An 18,503-nucleotide genomic window follows, 5' to 3' on the forward strand; every position below is an offset into this window, starting at 1 on the left:
TTGTTAGGAGATAGGCCTATACTAGCAGGGAAAAAAAATTAATATTTCTTTTTCGGGGGCTACTTTTCAAGCTTGCCTGCATGCAAATAACATTCTAAAATATGTTTTGCATTGAACTCTATGCACACTTACAGGACTCTTTTTTGAATTTCGGGGGCTCTTTTGGGCATTTTGGGGGCTATTTCGCCCGAGCCCCCATGTATATTTTTCACTGAGGCCTAGATGTATTTCATCATGTAATTGAATGCATAATGGAGCATAAACTGCGAGAAAAAGCAGGGGCTTAGGCCTCTTGTCCTTCATGTCTCAGACTCTTCACACTAGTGTCACTCAAATCATCTCACGGATCTATGCAGTTCTTTACCACAACTGTAGTCTTAGGAAAACCCTCAGTTGAAGGCAATTGTTTTGTGCTAATTTGCCAATCATGGTAAAGGTTTTTTTTTCCCCAGAAATTTAAAGAAGGAAAGTATAATTGACTATTGGTCGTTGAGGAAATGTGGGAAATGCCAATTATTTCCTGGTCCTAGGATTGCTACTACAGCTGTAGTCTGAATCTCCAGACGTAAAGGTTTTCTCCTAAATTCCTGATGGTAATGTTTCATGGTGACACTCTACTGAAATGTTCAGATTCACAAAAAGGTCTCTTTTTGAAAGAGCAAGAAATATTAAAAAGGGTCATGCATTACAAGGAGGAACCTGTGGCTTGGATAACATGGGGCAAAATCTGTGAATATAGGACATGTATGTGAATATGTACTCTAACTTGACTAGTCAAAAATATGGTTTTATTTAGAGCCTATTTTGTACTGGTTTTCTTTGGCAAAAAGGGATTATATTTTGTGGAAAAATGTTCTTAAATCTCTTCAATTTACTCCATTTTTGACTGCGCTAATGATCATTCGTTACCCCTTTGAAGAAGAAAAAGTGGTACCACTGGGTCTCAATGTACATGTATATGTGTTATTTATTTGATCAAACTAACATTCAGTTTCCAAGCAATGTGAAATAAACATTAAAGTGTCTTGGCTTTATACTGTAATTGCACATTCCTTAAAAACAAATAAATAATAATTGTAGAACAGTTCTTATAATGTGATACCTTTGAAGGTCAGTACACCTAGGAAAAGGTAAGGAATAAGGAACAATTAGAAAATCCCCTCATTTTCTAATTGGTTTTCATGGATTAGTGAATGAAAACAATGAGTCCTATCCTACTTTAATGTTTTTCTGGAATGTATGGAATCACGAGTATTTCCTGTGATATTGACACAGGTTTATACTTTTCATTATTTAAAAAATTATTTATATGTACATTAGTTTAGAACGTTATTTAAGGTTATGAGGTAATGCGGCACCTTCTGATTCTTAGAAGGCATAAATGATAAAAAACATTTTATGAGAACATTTAGAGCAATAGATAAATTAGAAATTAAAGGATTATGATGTTAATTTCAATTTTTTTCCCCATTTTTTGTATACAATATTGTGCCCTTTTCACCCATTACCACCAAGATTTCCTTTCATAATATGTATTTATAGTTGTGTACATGTACATTTACATTTTTATTAACAAATTTACTATCAAAATGTAGAGTGCAGGACATGTCCTATTGTGTGTGTTTTTTTTTTTTTTGGGGGGGGGGGGGGCAGGGAAGCATGGACTTAAAAGCTAGGGGTTCATTTGCTACTTTTTATCATGCATAGCATAAAGGGGGAAATAATCAATTCAAATATGTAATATTATGTAACAAAAAAGCTCTGGTAAGATTATAAAACTGCATGACTAAGAAAATTTCTAGAATTCTGGGGTACTTTTTTGCAGCTGCCCCATGGGAAATCATATCAAGCGCAAATTCTCAAGTAAACACGAAATTGCTCCTCCTGTTCTTGTTGTTCGTCTGTTACACTATACATTATTCCCTATTGATGTGTTTGGAGCAAGAAGGGCATTATTGCGCTAACTCATATACTTTAACACAGAATTTATGCCTTTCTTGCACTCAACAGATGATATGCTTTTGAACACCTACAAAACATACATGTGCATGTAGCATTCTCAATTTCATGTACCACTGTTCTCCAATATTACAGGAGGGGGGGGGGGGGGGGGGGGGGAGAGAAGGGGTTGCAATAATGTCCAACGTCAAAGTACATCTATTTGTCAAGGCCACCATATTAACCATTTATGCAATTAATGTTGAAAGCTTATCCTATGGTGTTAAATGTAATTCACACATGTGGTTAACTTTCACAGCCAATGTGTTGCAGGATATGCCCTTGAATATGCACACAATACAATGGTTACGGATGTGGGGGGTAACGTTTATCGCTGATGCGCATCACATAATTAATTAGTCAAGACCACTTACAAATACATGGTAACCATTATTGTTATCTCGGTTGAATGTATCTGACTTTTTAGTACACATATATATTTGCTTACTGTGCTGGGGGAGATTTATAAACTACACACACATGTACACTGTACGTGTAGACATATATCCATGTCTAGACCTTAGAAATTTCCTTTTTTTTTAAAAACGTCCCCAAACATAGATTATTTTCGCGAAATAATCATAAAACATTTTGCCAGTTTATCAGTTACTCTTATTTGAAATGCGAATTACAATTGAGGAGGCGCGATAGCTCAGTTGGTAGAGCAGTGGTCTCGTAATCCAGCGACCCGGGTTTGAAACCAAGTCGAGGCATTAATCCTCACCTACTCATTACCAGGTCCCTCGGGGAGGACCTAAAGCCGTCGGCTGTCTGGTTGCTTACTTACAAGCATTTATGCTTTCTTAGCAGTCGGGTAAAATAACTACCACCACCTGAATTGTTAAGAAAATTGGGAACCTCGTCTAATTTTACCTACTGCATGAAACATTAATAGTTGTGATGATTTTATTACCGGTAAGTTGATAGAGCTTGGATCAGTCCAACTGTAATAAGGAGCATTATGCTTTCAGTATAATTTATGTTCAAAAGTTACAAAAAAACAAAAACAAAAATCTCTGGTTCTGATGTTTTGTATGTAAATTACCTAAGGGCAATTCCACGGTAACGGAAGGACACTCAGACAAGATTTTTGAACTTCAGGTTCATACTAAAAGAAATGTTTTATTAGTATGTATTAAACTATGGGGAACAAAATGTGTTTCAGTCAAGTGGAAAGCTTCATCAACTTCACAAAGTTTGGATAAACACTAATTAACTGGAAAAACCATGTCCATTTTTATGTCCTTCCGTTACCGAGATAATTAATATGCACATTCTTAAACTACTTAACTATAATGACAATTTTTTTGGGGAGAATTAAAGGCACTTATATCGTCCCTGTTTTCACGAAGTGACGGTAGAGCGCGCAACTAAAAGAAAGTTAGTTTTGAATAAATCGCTTTCAAAGGTTCGAGCCATAATCTCAACCTCTTTAATTTATCAAAGGCAAATAAATTTTATATCCTGGGACTGAAAATATCTCAATGTTTAGTTCTATCTTTAAATATTTCCATAATTTCTTATATTTTTTGAGGAAATGAGCTGTAAACATTACCGTCACTTCGTGAAAACACGAAATTCAAGGACGCGCTGTGAGTTTGTTTTCACGAAGTGACGGTACGTAGCCGCGCGCGTAAAACATATGGGATTTTTCTCTCGTGGATGGAATTCTCGAAATGGACACTAAATACGGCAAAACGTTTTGTTTAATTGATGTACAGATAAAATAATTCGAACTATGAGAAAGAGTACATTTTCCTCTTTCTGTAGCTGTTTTTTCATTTCTCTGTGTGGACTGTTAACACATCCGTCATTTCGTGAAAACATAAATTGCATAGAACGCTTTGATTTTGTTTTCACGAAGTGACGGTACGTAGCCGCGCGCGTAAAACGTATTGGACTTTTCCCTTGTGGATGGAATTCTCGAAATGGACACTAAAAACGGCATTATGTTTTGTTTAATTGATGTACAGATAAAATAATGCGAACTGAGAGATAGAGTACATTTTCCTCGTTTGGTAGCTGTTTTTTTTATTGATAAGAATAAACTGAATGTCTCTGTATGAACTTTTAACTTAACCGTCATTTCGTGAAAACACAAATCACATAGAACGCTTGTATTTTGTTTTCACGAAGTGACGGCTCGTAGCCGAGCGCGTATAAAACATATGGGATTTTTATTGTGTGAAGCAATTTCATGAGATAGACACTGAAATACGGTAAAATTACTTGTTTAATAGATGTATGGATAAAATAAGAGCACCTTTTCTTTTTGTATAATTATGATGTTAGATGTATGATGTCAGTTTTTGTTCACGAAGCTACGGCTCACAATAAATTAACTATCAATAGCACAGATGGATATTGGCACAAAGTGCTTTTAAAATGATTAATAAGCTAAAAATGGATATGTGTTTAATATTCTTCGAGGTTTAATTATCAGGTATATTGTATGTAGTAGGAACTAAAGATTGCACTAAAGTTACTATATACTTTCCACTTAAGAACACGTTCAAGTAGTCTCCCTCTCTCTCTCTTTACCCCCTCCATCTCCTCTTAATATCACACAAATTCTGCCATTTCTTGTTGAAATTCATGCGGGTGATATTAGGGCTTTTGCTACTCTATTACTATGAGGAATTTCTAAAATTTTAGAGAGGGGCTTAGCTAAATATATTTTTTCACATAGGAAATAAAGCAAATATGTTAAGAAATATTTTTGAATGAAGGAAAAAGATTCAGTATTGATCATTGACCATAATCTGTAGTTAACTACTCAACTCTGCAATATAAACACAGAAAATGAATTTCGACTGAGCAGTTTTAATTCAAACATTTGGAACCAGAACAGCAAGTGGCAAATGGAGAATAAATTAAAAATATTAAATAATTCATACCAAACATATCATCATCAATTATCATCAATACTATATTGCATTTTGAAATGTACATTTAGGGATTTGTGGAAAAGACTCATCAGGTATACAGCCACGGAATACAAAGGTTATTTAGCACATTATACAGTACTAAATATGCTAAAATGTCTTTAACTTATTCTTCATACATGTCCTGGTTATCATGTTTATTCAGCAATCATAGCAAATAAATGCCACATGTGACATACAAAATGCTTGACATACCTGTACTACATGAATGATGAAGTCAACAAAGAAATAAATCTATATTCAAAATACCATTCCAAAACAAAATGAATAAGAAATTTTACATCATTAGCATGCTGAAATATACTGGTTGCTAAATAAACTCTTTTTTTTTAAAGGGTCATCTGCACAGATTTTTTTACCTGAAGACAAAAGAGGTATTCAAAACAGTACTGTGTGGTATAGTCTCTTTCTTGCACGCCATGGTTATCCTGTTCTGGCTGAAAGGTTTACATGTTGATCGTAACAAAACGAGGCAGTTCTTGAAAAAAAAGATGGCACAGTTTTTTCAATGGGAAATATGACTAATATAATCATCATCATTACTTTTTTGTTCATTACTATTTTTCATTAATATCTTGTGAGTAGAGTTTCAGAAGCAAGTCAGTTTACACAATCTCTTTCTAGGGTATTTCAATAAAATTTAGTAAACAGTCTCAAACGCTACAAAGTTTACCCATGCTAAAAGGTTGTCTTCACCCAGGCAAACACGTAATCTCTGACTAAACAATTATCAGCTGAACAATGCATGATAAACATGGAAATATCAATTTGACTAAACAATTTCATTTCTCATCAAACAGATACAATTCAAAACAGCAACATTATATTGTATGATTATAAGATAGTTTGAAGTACCAAATACAATTATGATGAGAATGACTATAGAAGTAAAAAATAAAAACATTAAATGTGAACTAGTAACATTGTGTTTTGAAAGAAAAATCAGTTGTGGAAATGTAACTTATATTCATGTTCTAATGAAGGCATCAACCCCTGTGAATACAAAAATTTAAAGAAAATAGATAAACAAATTCTTCAATACAAAGATACGATATGAGGATTCATGGAACCGAAAACTCTAATATGCATTACTGATTGAGGTAGGTATACCTGATAAATAGCTGTTCTGAGCTATACATTTGAATAATAAAGATTTATGTGTGCAGGAGTTCATTGCAATACTGTAACAGAAAACTGACACCTGTACAACTATTCAGTTCATTGTTTCAGAAATCATGGACAATGTTACCAGTTTGCTTTAAATCAATTCATTGATTTTTATAATCAATCCATTTCATTGCGATTACAACACGCAATTACAATTATGAGTGGAGTTTGCTTTGTTTATGATATTTAAAATGTTTAAAATAAAACAGTATAAAAGAGAGATTGAGGTATTGAAACATTGAAGCATTGTCAAAACGATCATGTAATTGATTCTAGTTTCTCAAGCATGCTCTTCAACAACAGTTCTTCAAATTTCTTCACACGTATGTCATCCAAGCAATAGTGGTTGAAGCAGCGAAGATCCTTTATCTAGACTGCGTGAAAGCAAAAGGAAATAAGAGAAAGAACAATCAATAGAAAACCATTATCAGAATTTCAATTATGAAAGGGAAACTTTACAGTGCATTATGATTGGGCAAAATTATTTTGTGTAGTTTTGGTACCAACTTTTAGAGAGGCTCTTAATGAATTAAATACTTAATTTGGTATCACCTTAGTATTGGCAATTTTTGTTAAGGATTAAAAAAAAAAAATTAGATGCTGACCTCGATAGGACCACTCATTCCCTTAACTAAGGGACCTAAGCATTAAAAGCAATTAAGAATATCTAAAATTTTAACTATTGGGAAACAATCAAGAAGGAGAGAAGATACCTTTTGACTCGCTCAGAAGCATAGACAATGGGTCATCATCAGAATCGCAATCGGAGCCGTCAGGAGACTTTAAGGGTCACCATGTCAAGTCACACATGCAGCTCTGACTGTACGTGTTCGGTGAATTGCTTCAACGGTTCCATACCGCTCCCACTCTTAGGTCACTATGCCAAGTCACATTCTGCAGCTCTGTGTTCAGTGAATTATCAAGGACCCATCTTACCAGCATGTCGGTCCCCGTATCCAATCTAATTTTGTAGAACGAAAGAAATAATTACAAGTTATTTTCTTTCATTTATTTGCAAGCAGAGGTAAGGAAATGAATCCAATATTATCTTTTGTACATCAAATTAATTACTAGGCATAACTGACCCCAAACAGAAGTTTTCAATTGCCCCTATTACCCCAAAATAGAATTTTCCAATTGTCCCTACCAAACACAACCACCCCAATGCACATACGCAGTGAGTGTGCTTAGTACTTTGTTGCTAAAGTGTGATTTTCTTGAACAGATCATGAAACTATTCTCACCTGGATTTTTTTCTGGCCTGTGGCATTCTTGAAAAGTAGATGTACTTTCCCAGTGCTTCCTTCATACAAGTGAAAATTGTATCTACTGCATCTGAAACTAAGTGAAAGCAAAAACATCATCATAATTTCATTACCACTGAAGTGTAGGTAGTGAGACATGTACACTATCTGGTATGGTATGGTGCTTGCTTGGAAAATTCTTTAAAATATGAAGTGGAGTTGGCAACATTTGCTGGTATCAAGGACAATTGTTTGAACAAATTTTTGTATAGGGTGAGGGACCAAGGGTACTAAAGTGCTGCCTTTGAATATAACAGACACAGAGTACAGATAATGAGAGAAACTAAGCTAAACATGTGGACATTGTTCCCCAAAAGGTAGACCAGGGAGGTGTTTTTAACTCACATACCCTGGGTAGACTACTCATGATTACTTCAGTCTCAGAACAAAAGTATTCCTTTTTCGGATGGTGCCATTTATTCATTTTCAGGGCAGGACCGTATCTAATTTTCAATTTTTAATTAAATGTTCATTCATGTCCTTCTTTGCAGGAAAGGCAAATCATTGAATTCCCTTACAGTTAACCAGGAGGGGCTACATCCCAGGTCATCTCAGCTCAGCATGATGATAATTTTCGAAACTCCCTTTGCCCTTGGCAATGTTGATGTTGGCCTTGGGCTTGGAGCCCTGAAGTTTCTTAAACCCCAGGCACGCCTTACAAGAAAGGTCTCAGTCTGGTCTAGATCCTGATCTAGATCTAGATCTACTCATCTCTAGATTCTAGATTGATGAGTAGTGGCTGACATGAACTGATAATTATAAAATGATGATCTAGAGTAACTAGACTTCTAGACTCTAAATCAAATTTATAATTAGCTAAATAGTAAATTACTGAAAAAATAAAAGTAAAACTCTGGTCTCTAGATTCTACTTTCTAACTTTCTGTAAAACTTTGTTCAAATTTATAACTTAAGCAGATATAAAAAGAACCTTAGAGATCTCCGGAGAGATCTATAGCATTAATATTTGGTGTGGAGCTAAATAAGAAAGACTCTCCACCTAATTTATTTAGTCTAGATGTATATTTGTTAAGACATAAGTTGATCTTTTTAGTTTTGGATCACATGATACTTCACTCCCTCATTCACTTACATGAAAACAAGTATATGGGGCGATATGTGGAACGGCGGTGTATTTTTCACACATTTCTGTGCTCATGGACATATTTTTATGGCTTACAAAGAATCAGAATGAATCAAAAGAGTGTACCATATTAATTTACCTAAAAAAAAAATATTGAAAAACTCACCTTTTCATGGTCTGTGACTGTTCCAAACTGCGAAATTTTCACTACCGTCACTTCGTGAAAATATTAAAAGCAGGAAAAGAGCAAACGATGTTTTCACGAATTGACGGCTGTTAAGCGCGTACTTGGCCGTCACTTCGTGAAAACAGAAAATCCTTTTGCTAGGTATTATTTTGTTTACGTCATCGTCATAGTGACATAATTAGACATTATTATGATCTGAAATTTTGTGAGGTTCAAGATATTAGTGAATGATGTCCAAAAATGCAAAAAAATCAAAAGTGAAAATATGTGCGATTTTCCTCACTACCGTCACTTTGTGAAAACAGGGACGATATAGGTATTATATCTGTACTGTTTCACATCTTATACTAATAAAACAGTTCTTTTAGTATGAACCTGAAGTTCAAAAATCTTGTCTGAGTGTCCTTCCGTTACCGTGGAATTGCCCCTAATGTAAATATTAAATACCTGTAGGTGTCTATTCTTTGAATAACGATGTCATCTTGTGAATATAGTATAAATTTTCAAACAAAATAGCATTCTTGGGTACATTGCTCATTTCCAGAACTGCAAAATAAACATAACTGGAAAATGAAAAAGAATTGTGGGTTTTGCTTGAAAGAACACAGACACAGACAGATGATATAGACTTCATTTAGTGTCCTTGTAATTAGTAGGATTAAAAGATTGCCAATTAATCTTTGTCCTGTTTATTGTTCAACTCTCTTTTGACACAATTTGTAAATAATTTAGGGAAATCCCTTTTCTAGAATTTTTTAGCATGAGAGATGCACATTGTTACATGTGCCTCTATATTCAGATTTTGTATGTCTTGACATGCCAATTGTAGTTGGATAAATAGTTAAAGAGAAGATTGAGTTCTGGGAAGAGGTGAAAAATAATTTTTGAGCGTTATCATTGTTATTATGCAAGTTTGGAAGAGCATCAGATAATTTATGTTCCCTGAAAAGCATGGCTCTTCAAATGCCTTAATATTCTAAACATGCCATGTAACAGCATAAAAATCGGGACAGGTTTGTGTAGTCCCATATACATATTTCTGTGTACAATGCTTGTAACTTTACCAAGACTGGGCCAAATTAATTTGATGATCTCAGAACATTGCAGTAGTACACACACCAATACTTATATGCTAGATGATCAACCTTTACTGATCAAATTCTGTTATTTTCACAAAGCAATTGGATGACAAGAACTCAACTTTATCTTTAAGTGTACATGTACAATATATATATTTTTAAATCAGAATATTTGAAATGGTGTTTTTGATATGTACTTCAACCAAAATATGACTCTAGATATGACATCAGATGAAAACATTAGAGCCGCTTAGTGCTGGATAAGAAAAAAAATTATCCTATTTTATTCTTAAATCTTTCACCCCTCTTGCTGTATGATACATGTACATGAATGTTTCATTTCATTTTAAACATTAAAAAGATAAATTGGTTAAAAATATTTAAAATGTAAAGTTGCGATTTTCAAAAATGGAGATGAGTAGGACATGAAACTGGGGTTTCATTTTGCTTGCTTTCTACTCAGTAAAAAGAAAGTACATGTAGTCTACCAAATGGTGGAGTGTGGGAAACTGGGAGCATTTATCTCAGCATTGGCAAGGAAACATGTCCCACATGGCTCCAACATGTACAATAATGTATGGCATAAATGTGGCTTCAACTGGCTTGGTCGCGCTAATTGGGCAACTTAATATGGAAATGGGTGCGAATGGCCACAAAGGTCATCGTTGGAACGCTGTTTGAAGTATGAATTATTGAATAAATAGTTCTTGAATTGGGAATTTGTCATCGACGTTTGTTTGACACACTGGCATTTGGATGATGGAGTAGGAAATACCATTGATCTTTTCACCCACACTTGGACAATGTTTATATTCTCTGTGCATGCATATATCTGTATTGTGTAATATGCAGTCTACTCTACTGTCTAGTACTTGTACTGTAGATAGAAGATTTGCTCTCAATTTCATTTTCATTTTCATAAGCCTGTCAGCTTTTTCTGTCTGCCTGCACATATTTTAGTGTTTATGTGCCTCTTTCCTTTTTTGTTTTGTTTAAATCTTTCAATCATTTCCTATTTATACAAATAATTGTATACAAATATTTCTTCTCTCATTGCCTACTCCTCCTCCTCCTTCTTATTCTCCTTCTTCTTCTTCTCCTTCTTCTCCTTCTTGTTCCAGTTCTTGTTCTTGTTATTCTTGTTCATCTTCTTCTCTTCTTCTTCTTCTTCTTCTTCTTCTTCTTCTTCTTCTTCTTCTTCTCTTCTTCTTCTTCTCCTTCTCTTCTTCTTCTCTTCTTCTTCTTCTCCTTCTCTTCTTCTTCTTCTTCTTCTTCTCCTTCTCTTCTTCTCCTTCTCCTTAATCTCCTTTTTCTTCTTCTTTTTCTTCTTCTTTTTCTTCTTCTTCTCCTCTTTCTTCTTCTTCTTCTCCTCCTTCTTCTCTTCTTCTTTACTTCTCCTTCTTTTGTTGTTCTTCTTCTTTATACCTTTTCCTATATAGCCTTTCTTGATAACTTCCTCTGTGTACACCTTGTTTGTTGTCATTGTCCTCTCTTATATTCTCCAAGACTGCAGTCTAGATGTTTTGAGACGGTAATCAATATTGAGCCATAGAAGTTACTTGAGGTCTAATCAATACCCAAAGTATTGTTTTGTCTTCTGAAGGCTGCAACGCTTTGTACCACAGCTGGTTGCATTATTCACACATGTACTATGTACAATGTTTGAGCAGTCGTAAAAGCTTTATATATATGTGTTCATAGGGTGTATGGCACTTACAGCTTATGAAATGATGATGATAATAATGATAGTGCATTTAATATTTACAAGTAAATACATGTAGCACTGTTAGTATATATCAGCAAACTACCTCAGACAGTCATAGAGAAAATAGGGCGGTATAGTATGGTGTACACTTAATGTTGTTGTTTGATAGGGAGTGAGAACTTACATTGTAGCTCTGAAAAGCTCAAAAAAAGGACTTCAAAATCATAAAAAAGAGCTGCAAAAAAAAAGTGGACCCCATGTAAATATCACTCTTGAGAAAATATCAGTTTTGTTTTAGGAAATCAAAACAAATTCCTTCAAAATCGACAGTTTCCATTATGCTGCAGGTCATCCAAAAGCAAGGAGAAAAGTGTGTAGCCAATACTGAATAGATAAGTGTCTTGTTTTGATGGGTATGACTACATATATTTATGTTTTGATATTAAAGGAGTATTAAAGTGAAATACCAGGCTACATCTTAAAGACCAGTTATGGTCATGCGATTGCATTGTGAAAGAAACGTTGTGGAATCGATCAGAAAAGGTTGATCATCTAGCATCTAGCATAGATCTGCAAGGTTCTGGAATCATCAAAATGATAAGAAATTTGGCCCATTCTTCGTAAAGTTACAAGCACTATACACAGAAAGATGTATATGGGACTACCCTATATCTCTCACAGACCATGAGAGAAACAAATTTACCAAATATATGAATTAGTAGGTGGTTTCCCGGCAAATTTTTTATCATCATGTATTAGTCAAAACATATTCTTTCACATGATTGGTAATGAGAGCTTCCATTTCATTTTTTGAAATTGGGGCGTTTCCAATACTGGTCTTTACCTTTAAGAACATACATGTACATCTACATGTAGATGTGTAATATCTTGAAGGGCGTCACCACGAAGGAGCAATTTAATCCTCTCATTTCCTGGTTAAGTGGAATAATCAAATGCGACAAATATTTAAAGCATGTCACTTCATAAATATATACATTGAGTTAGATGACTTGGAACACAGTCTGCAGTAATTCTACAGCATTCTGAAAAAGAAAAAAATTACTAAATGATAAAGTCTTTTCAAATTTTGTTCAGAAACTCAGATATTTATCCGGCTCTTGACTTTTGGAATCCAGTGCATGCAATATCTTCTATGTTGGAAGTCCAAAGTAGTTTGAACAACTTGATATCAGTAGAACAGCTGTTCAAGGTCCTCTTAAAACCATACCAAGAGTTTGTTAATGGTGCTCTGGTTCTTCCAATATTTGTCAGATTCATTCAAGTATGCCGTAATGACTGGTATTACATTTTTTAAATATTTTTTGTTTAGTACAGGTTTAAAAATTGACAAAACTGGTTAACTTTACCAAACTTCTTATCCAAGGAGGTCGAAATATCATGATGGAACCAATTTCTCATCATTTCATAGCTTGACAAATTTCTGATCATTCATTCAATTTCATTATTTATACACAGTGATTATTGATAAGGACTGTTTTCCGCTGATTACATGTATTGGGTGTAGCGACCTTTTCTTGCCGTTACTAATAGTGAATAGTTGGCACTCTATAATGATCAGTAGGCTATGTTTAAATTGTTTAGAGAGATTTTAAAGTCCATCCACTTTTATACTTTAATGATTTTATGAATATAGGCCTACAGGCCGATCTAATTTTAGAAATGAAATCGTACCCGAACTGATAAAAAAAGTGAACTGAGCGCACAGCCTTTGTAACAGATTTATACTTATTTATTACTTGCTGTGTATGCTTCAAAATTCCTTGCTTTCTGCTGTTTTATTCAGTGATTTACTTTAGTTACCCTCTTCTTAGTTGGGCAGTGAAGCAGTATAATAGTTTCCTTCTCCCTAAGCTCTTTTCAATGCTTTAGAATTTGAAAAAGGTACCCTTTTTCATGTCTCTATGTGTTTATTGAAATAAATTTGTTTGCTATTACGTATGGTATGTACATAAGAATCATTGACTGTGCATTAAATCTGAAACAACAACACATAACAGAGATATTGCTATTATATCCATTTTTTCACATGGTAAACATTTTTTCATCGTGTGTACACTGTGAATTTTTTGAGTGCCACAGTTATACCAGAGAGTGTTGAAACTTGAAATAGAAAACAGAGCAAACACAGTGTTTTCACATACCGGTAGTCAATATATACTCTGATTGTGTTCCAAATTCATTGCATAACACTGTGGTTATTACACATTGTGATTCCCATGGTGTCCACAGTGTGGTGTCACTGTGTGTAATAGTCATGTAGTTTCATTACATACTGAACTGCATGTTTTCACATATTAAACACCTTGAGTGTATACCACATTCATTCTGGTTGCACTGTGGTGTTCACAAAATGTGTGTACACATGGGATTACCACAGATTACCACAGATTACCACAGTATACCACATTGCGTCTATATGCAATATGAATTTTTTTTTATTGCGAACAATGAGTGTTCCAATTTAATTTCTGCAAGTGTTTAGAGTTAGATATTGGCATATTTCCTATGCATTCCTATCTATTCTTTCTCTCTGCTCTCTTTGGCTCTCTTTTTCACTACTCTCTCCCTCTCTCTCTCTCTCTAACTCTCTCTCTCTCTCTCTCCCTCCCTCTCTCTCTCTTTCCTCCTTTCTATTGATGACATAGTAGTTTGCTATTCATTTTAAAACGTTGATATATTATTGTACTTACCGTTAACTCAACAATTATTTCATTTTTTTTTTTATTGTTCATTATTTTAAACTGGAATGAAATGAAAATTTCACTCTGCCGCCCAGTCAGAGATTTCCCATCTTTTGTCACTTTGACATCACCTTAATTCTCCTCTCTAAATAATGTGTCTCTCTTCTTCTCATCTCTCCCAGGGAATGAATATATCCTTTTCATCCAAGGAGGAGGAGATGTTCGAGTACATGTCGGAAGATGCCAGCGCCGTCTACTACGACCAGACGCACCAAGGGGCGGAGGAGGAGGATGGGGGCAAGAAGTCACCCCTGAAGGCTCAGGCTAAAGCCAAGGTGGAGAATGGCATGAAGAACGGCACAATGGACAACAGCCACGATGACGACGACGATGACGATGGTGAAGCATCGTTGAAGAGCAATGCACCTATTAGATCATCAGGTCAGCATTTTAGAATATTCATTTAAGGTCATTTTTATTTTGCACATCCTCTACAGCTTCTTCTGAATCTGTTCATCCTCCTTTGTTCTCTTTTCTAAATTCCCGCATTGGCTTTAAATCAGTAGAAAATCACACGAGAAAATGTTGAAAATTCAACTGTTTAATAGTTCCTTACTTTTTACTTTTGTTAATTTCAAATCTTTGGAAATTATTCAATGATTCACTTTATCCATCAATTTTTTAAAGGCAATGTCAGGTTTTCTCTTTCTAAAACCTTGTTTCGAATGTTTATGAATACAAAAAATTGGATCTTTCTCTCTCTTTCTTTCACTTCCTTTCTCTGTCTCTCTATCTGTTGATTTTTCTTTCTTCTGTACTCTTACTTTCACTCTGTTCTCTGTACATCTTAGTCTGTCTGTCTGTCTCTGTTAACTGCTTTTGAAGAGTAGAATAAGGGCTGTTAGCTGTCAAATATTTTAGAAGCTTTGGTTCAGGTTTAAGGAAATCAAAGTAAGCAGGCCTGACACCAAATGAGAGTTGGGGTTTTAATTGAAGATGATTTCCAGCAAGTTTCTGTGAGGTTGTTTTTATTTTCCTGGTTAAAACAATTAATCTACTGCAGGATAAACAATACATAATATATTATAGCCATGTACTCTCGACAGGATGCCCATACCAGAGCTCAAGATTAGCTTTAAATTACAGCAGTGTCGAAGAAAATATAGATACATGTACTGTACATGGATTAAAATGATCATCTTAGAATGAAAATGAAACTTAATGTAAACAACTCTGAAGATCACTTTATAAGTGCAGGGTACTTGAAAACACTAGTATAAAATGCAAGTACCTTCCAATTAAAGGACAAGTGATTGATTAAGCAAGCAGGGTGTCATTGAAATGATTAAAAACAGGAAATACACTTTAGTCCAAATCGTTCAAATAGTTATATACTTTTACATGAGACAATAAATGCTTTTTACACACATGTATACCATCTTGTCAGTATAGTACATGTACACTCTTCACAATGTACCATGTATATTTGCATGAAATGATAGGTGCTTAATCATTAAAAAAAAGAGTTTTGTTGTTCCAGTTAAAGAGTATAATAAAAGTTTGCTCCCTTCCTTTGTTCTCCATAAATCTGCTCAGAGTTTTGTGATGCTTCATTTCCTACCCTACCGTCAGTACCATTTACATGTATGTACCTATAATGTTCTGAAAGAAAAAACAGTTTTCTAAGTTCTAAAAGAGGCGACATGACATCATGCAAACTATGGGATTATTAAACACCATCGCGTGTATAATTTTCAGCTGTAAAATATACCACAGACAATAACTGACAATGGAGTTAAAAAAAAAGTTTTTGGGGATGTGCTTGAAAGAACATGCACTATCATTTCCTGGAACTACTACAGACAATAAGATGTGCCATCAATGTCCTTTGATATAATTTACGGTAGTTATTATAGTGTATATGGAGTATTTTATGTGGGTTGGTTTATGGAAGAAACTGGCTGTATGTTATTCTTTCCTGAATTGTTACCACATACACGTAGAAAATTAGCAGAGATGAACACCAATTAGACACTATTTTCACAAGAATATACATGTACTTGATAAGATTCTCAAGGTTTTTTAAGGTAATTGTGACCTGCAAAATGATTACGAATTCTCAGTATTAAGCTAGAAGATACAAAACATTATGGAGCTCAAATATTGAAATTCACTGCAAGAGGGTAATCTCATGGACCAGCAAAAAAGTCCTTTTTAGTCCTTCAAGTAAGGTAAAAGCAACCCTCGTACAACAATGCAGAACTATTGGTAAAGCGCTGAGAGACATTTGTATTAAGCGCTATATAAGCGGAATATTATTATTATTATTTTGTGTAAGAGATAAAATATTGAGAAAACTAATTTTTATGCAGTTTTATATTCCTTTTAGTGCATTTCAACATCATCTTTATTAAATGTAATATTTAGATTTTCCTTTTTTTCATTCAAAATGTACAGGTGGTTTCCAGAACCTTGCCGCTTCCAACCTCTCGGCCATGGACATGCTCTTAGGGCGTGGCCCCCGCCCTTCTGAACCCAAGGAACCGCCCAAGCCTGCCCCGCCCCAAGAACAAGTCGAACCAGAGCCTGAGTATCCCAAACCCATGGATGCTGACTTCTTCTCTTCGGCTGGCACGGCAGCATTGCTCTTTTGATGAAGGGGTGCTGATTGTCTGCAGGATACTGTAGGTAGTACCAGTCTGTTACCAGTCTTTTACCAGTCTGTTACCAGTCTGTTGCAGGATTAGTTATACTTTGTGGGTATGGCCAGTTGTATGGAAACGCTTTCTCTCAGTGTATGTTTGAAGTGATCAAGGTTAGCTTATGTTATGAGGTGCCTTATGAGGTTTGGTACCAGTCTTTTGATAATTGTAAGCAATTGCAAAGAATGATCATTCAGCAGAACTCTACTGAAAGCTGGATTTAAAGGTTATTGTTCAAAGTTTTATTCAAGGCTTTAAGCCAGTCTTTTATGTGATCATGATTTCACTTCTATATCTAATAATAACAGTTTTTATAAAATTGTCTGATAGCACTTCAAATCCAATTTATATCAGAACTAGGGATGTTAAATAAGAATTACAAAGAGAATGGATTAAAACAAGTGGCATTTAATTTTAATCTTATTGTGAATTTTTAGCTCAAAGTAGGAATCCAAGACTTATGTCCTCTGTCTAAGCTTGAAAATCTTCATGTAGGGATTGACTTGATGAAGCGTACCAGTGAAGCTCCTCTCTGTGCAAATGACCAATGTTTTTAGAATGAAACTGCCCCTTCCTCCTACCCAAGAAATGTAGGATTTATATTTATTCAGTACACTACATGTTGACCTGGTAGACCCTGGATGACAATGCGGTCAGTGTGTGAAATATTGAACAGTGCATGAATTATCAACGATATATAGTATCATGATCCAGAATTGCCTTCAGAGGCCCAAAAAGGCTTGAAGCCTATGCTATGCTCTCAGTTAAAACTCTTCATACTCTCGAACGATGATATATTTTCATTTTCAGGAGATGTATGGTAATATATTTGGTTATCATTCATGCCTACCCCCCCCCCTCCTTTTCAGTTGCTTTTACAGTTGATCCTCTTGCAGTTTTCAAAACATGTGGATATAAAAAAAAAATTGTTCTCCTAGATCTCATCCAGATTTTGAGAACGCAAACAAATTGTTCTGTACCTAGTAGAAAGGCTTTAGCAAAAGAACTCCTGCTACGATTTAAGAATTAAGATACTGTAAACTAATAGCCATTTACACAGAGTTTAGGCCCTTCTTACTCTATGCAGGAAACATAATATTGCATATTCCCCTGCTATTGCCTTTCTGCCAAGCACAAAGCAATATATTTCACCTCAGTTGATAAGATTTCAGATATTTTGAGAAAAGTTTATCAACCTTATATATGTACTTCCTCCTTCTAAGGCACAAGGCACCACAAACAAACAGCATGTGACTTTTAATTGCCCCTTCTCCGTCATTCGAGTTGCTAATGCGTCCACAAAGGCAAATATGAACACAATAACACCCTAAAATATAAAGAAAAGGGAAAGAGGTAGAAATAAGAAGAGGTTGTCATTGAGCCATGAGATTTTTTTTTATTACGACCATTTCACAAACTTGAAAATAAGCAGAGAAAATTTCCAATAGGCCGGTTTGTGTTTGCTTTTTAACAAAGAAAGAAAGTTGACAAAGGTACCCCCTTGAAGCTAAAGAAAACTGACATTATCAAGGTTTTAAATCTAGAAATGAAAATAAGCGCTCAGATTTGCCCGATTCCTCGCCATAGAACGTGTTCGTTACTTCACCATTTTGTTGATGTAGCAGGCATGG

General features: G+C 34.8%; 1 protein-coding gene and 1 long non-coding RNA gene across 2 annotated transcripts in view; one reads left to right on the top strand and one right to left on the bottom strand.

The window, feature by feature from the left end:
• The window catches only part of LOC579862 (nucleolar protein dao-5), a 32,933-nt gene extending 14,693 nt beyond the window's left edge, over positions 1 to 18,240 (top strand). The window contains exons 2-3 of the mRNA XM_030998269.1: positions 14,353 to 14,611; positions 16,628 to 18,240. Of these exons, the coding sequence (XP_030854129.1) occupies positions 14,353 to 14,611; positions 16,628 to 16,824 (456 nt within the window). The 3' untranslated portion in view covers positions 16,825 to 18,240. The remainder of the gene's footprint in view (positions 1 to 14,352; positions 14,612 to 16,627) is intronic.
• On the bottom strand, positions 4,802 to 8,842 carry LOC115929383. The gene is made up of 4 exons (XR_004066456.1): positions 8,664 to 8,842; positions 7,355 to 7,451; positions 6,824 to 7,071; positions 4,802 to 6,484 (listed from the first exon to the last, which is right to left on the bottom strand). It is a non-coding gene; the product is annotated as an uncharacterized LOC115929383 (long non-coding RNA).
• Positions 18,241 to 18,503: the final 263 nt, after the last annotated feature.

This window comes from Strongylocentrotus purpuratus, unplaced genomic scaffold (genome assembly GCF_000002235.5).
Source record: "Strongylocentrotus purpuratus isolate Spur 01 unplaced genomic scaffold, Spur_5.0 spur5_scaffold_4, whole genome shotgun sequence".
NCBI classification, from domain to species: Eukaryota; Metazoa; Echinodermata; class Echinoidea; order Camarodonta; family Strongylocentrotidae; genus Strongylocentrotus; species Strongylocentrotus purpuratus.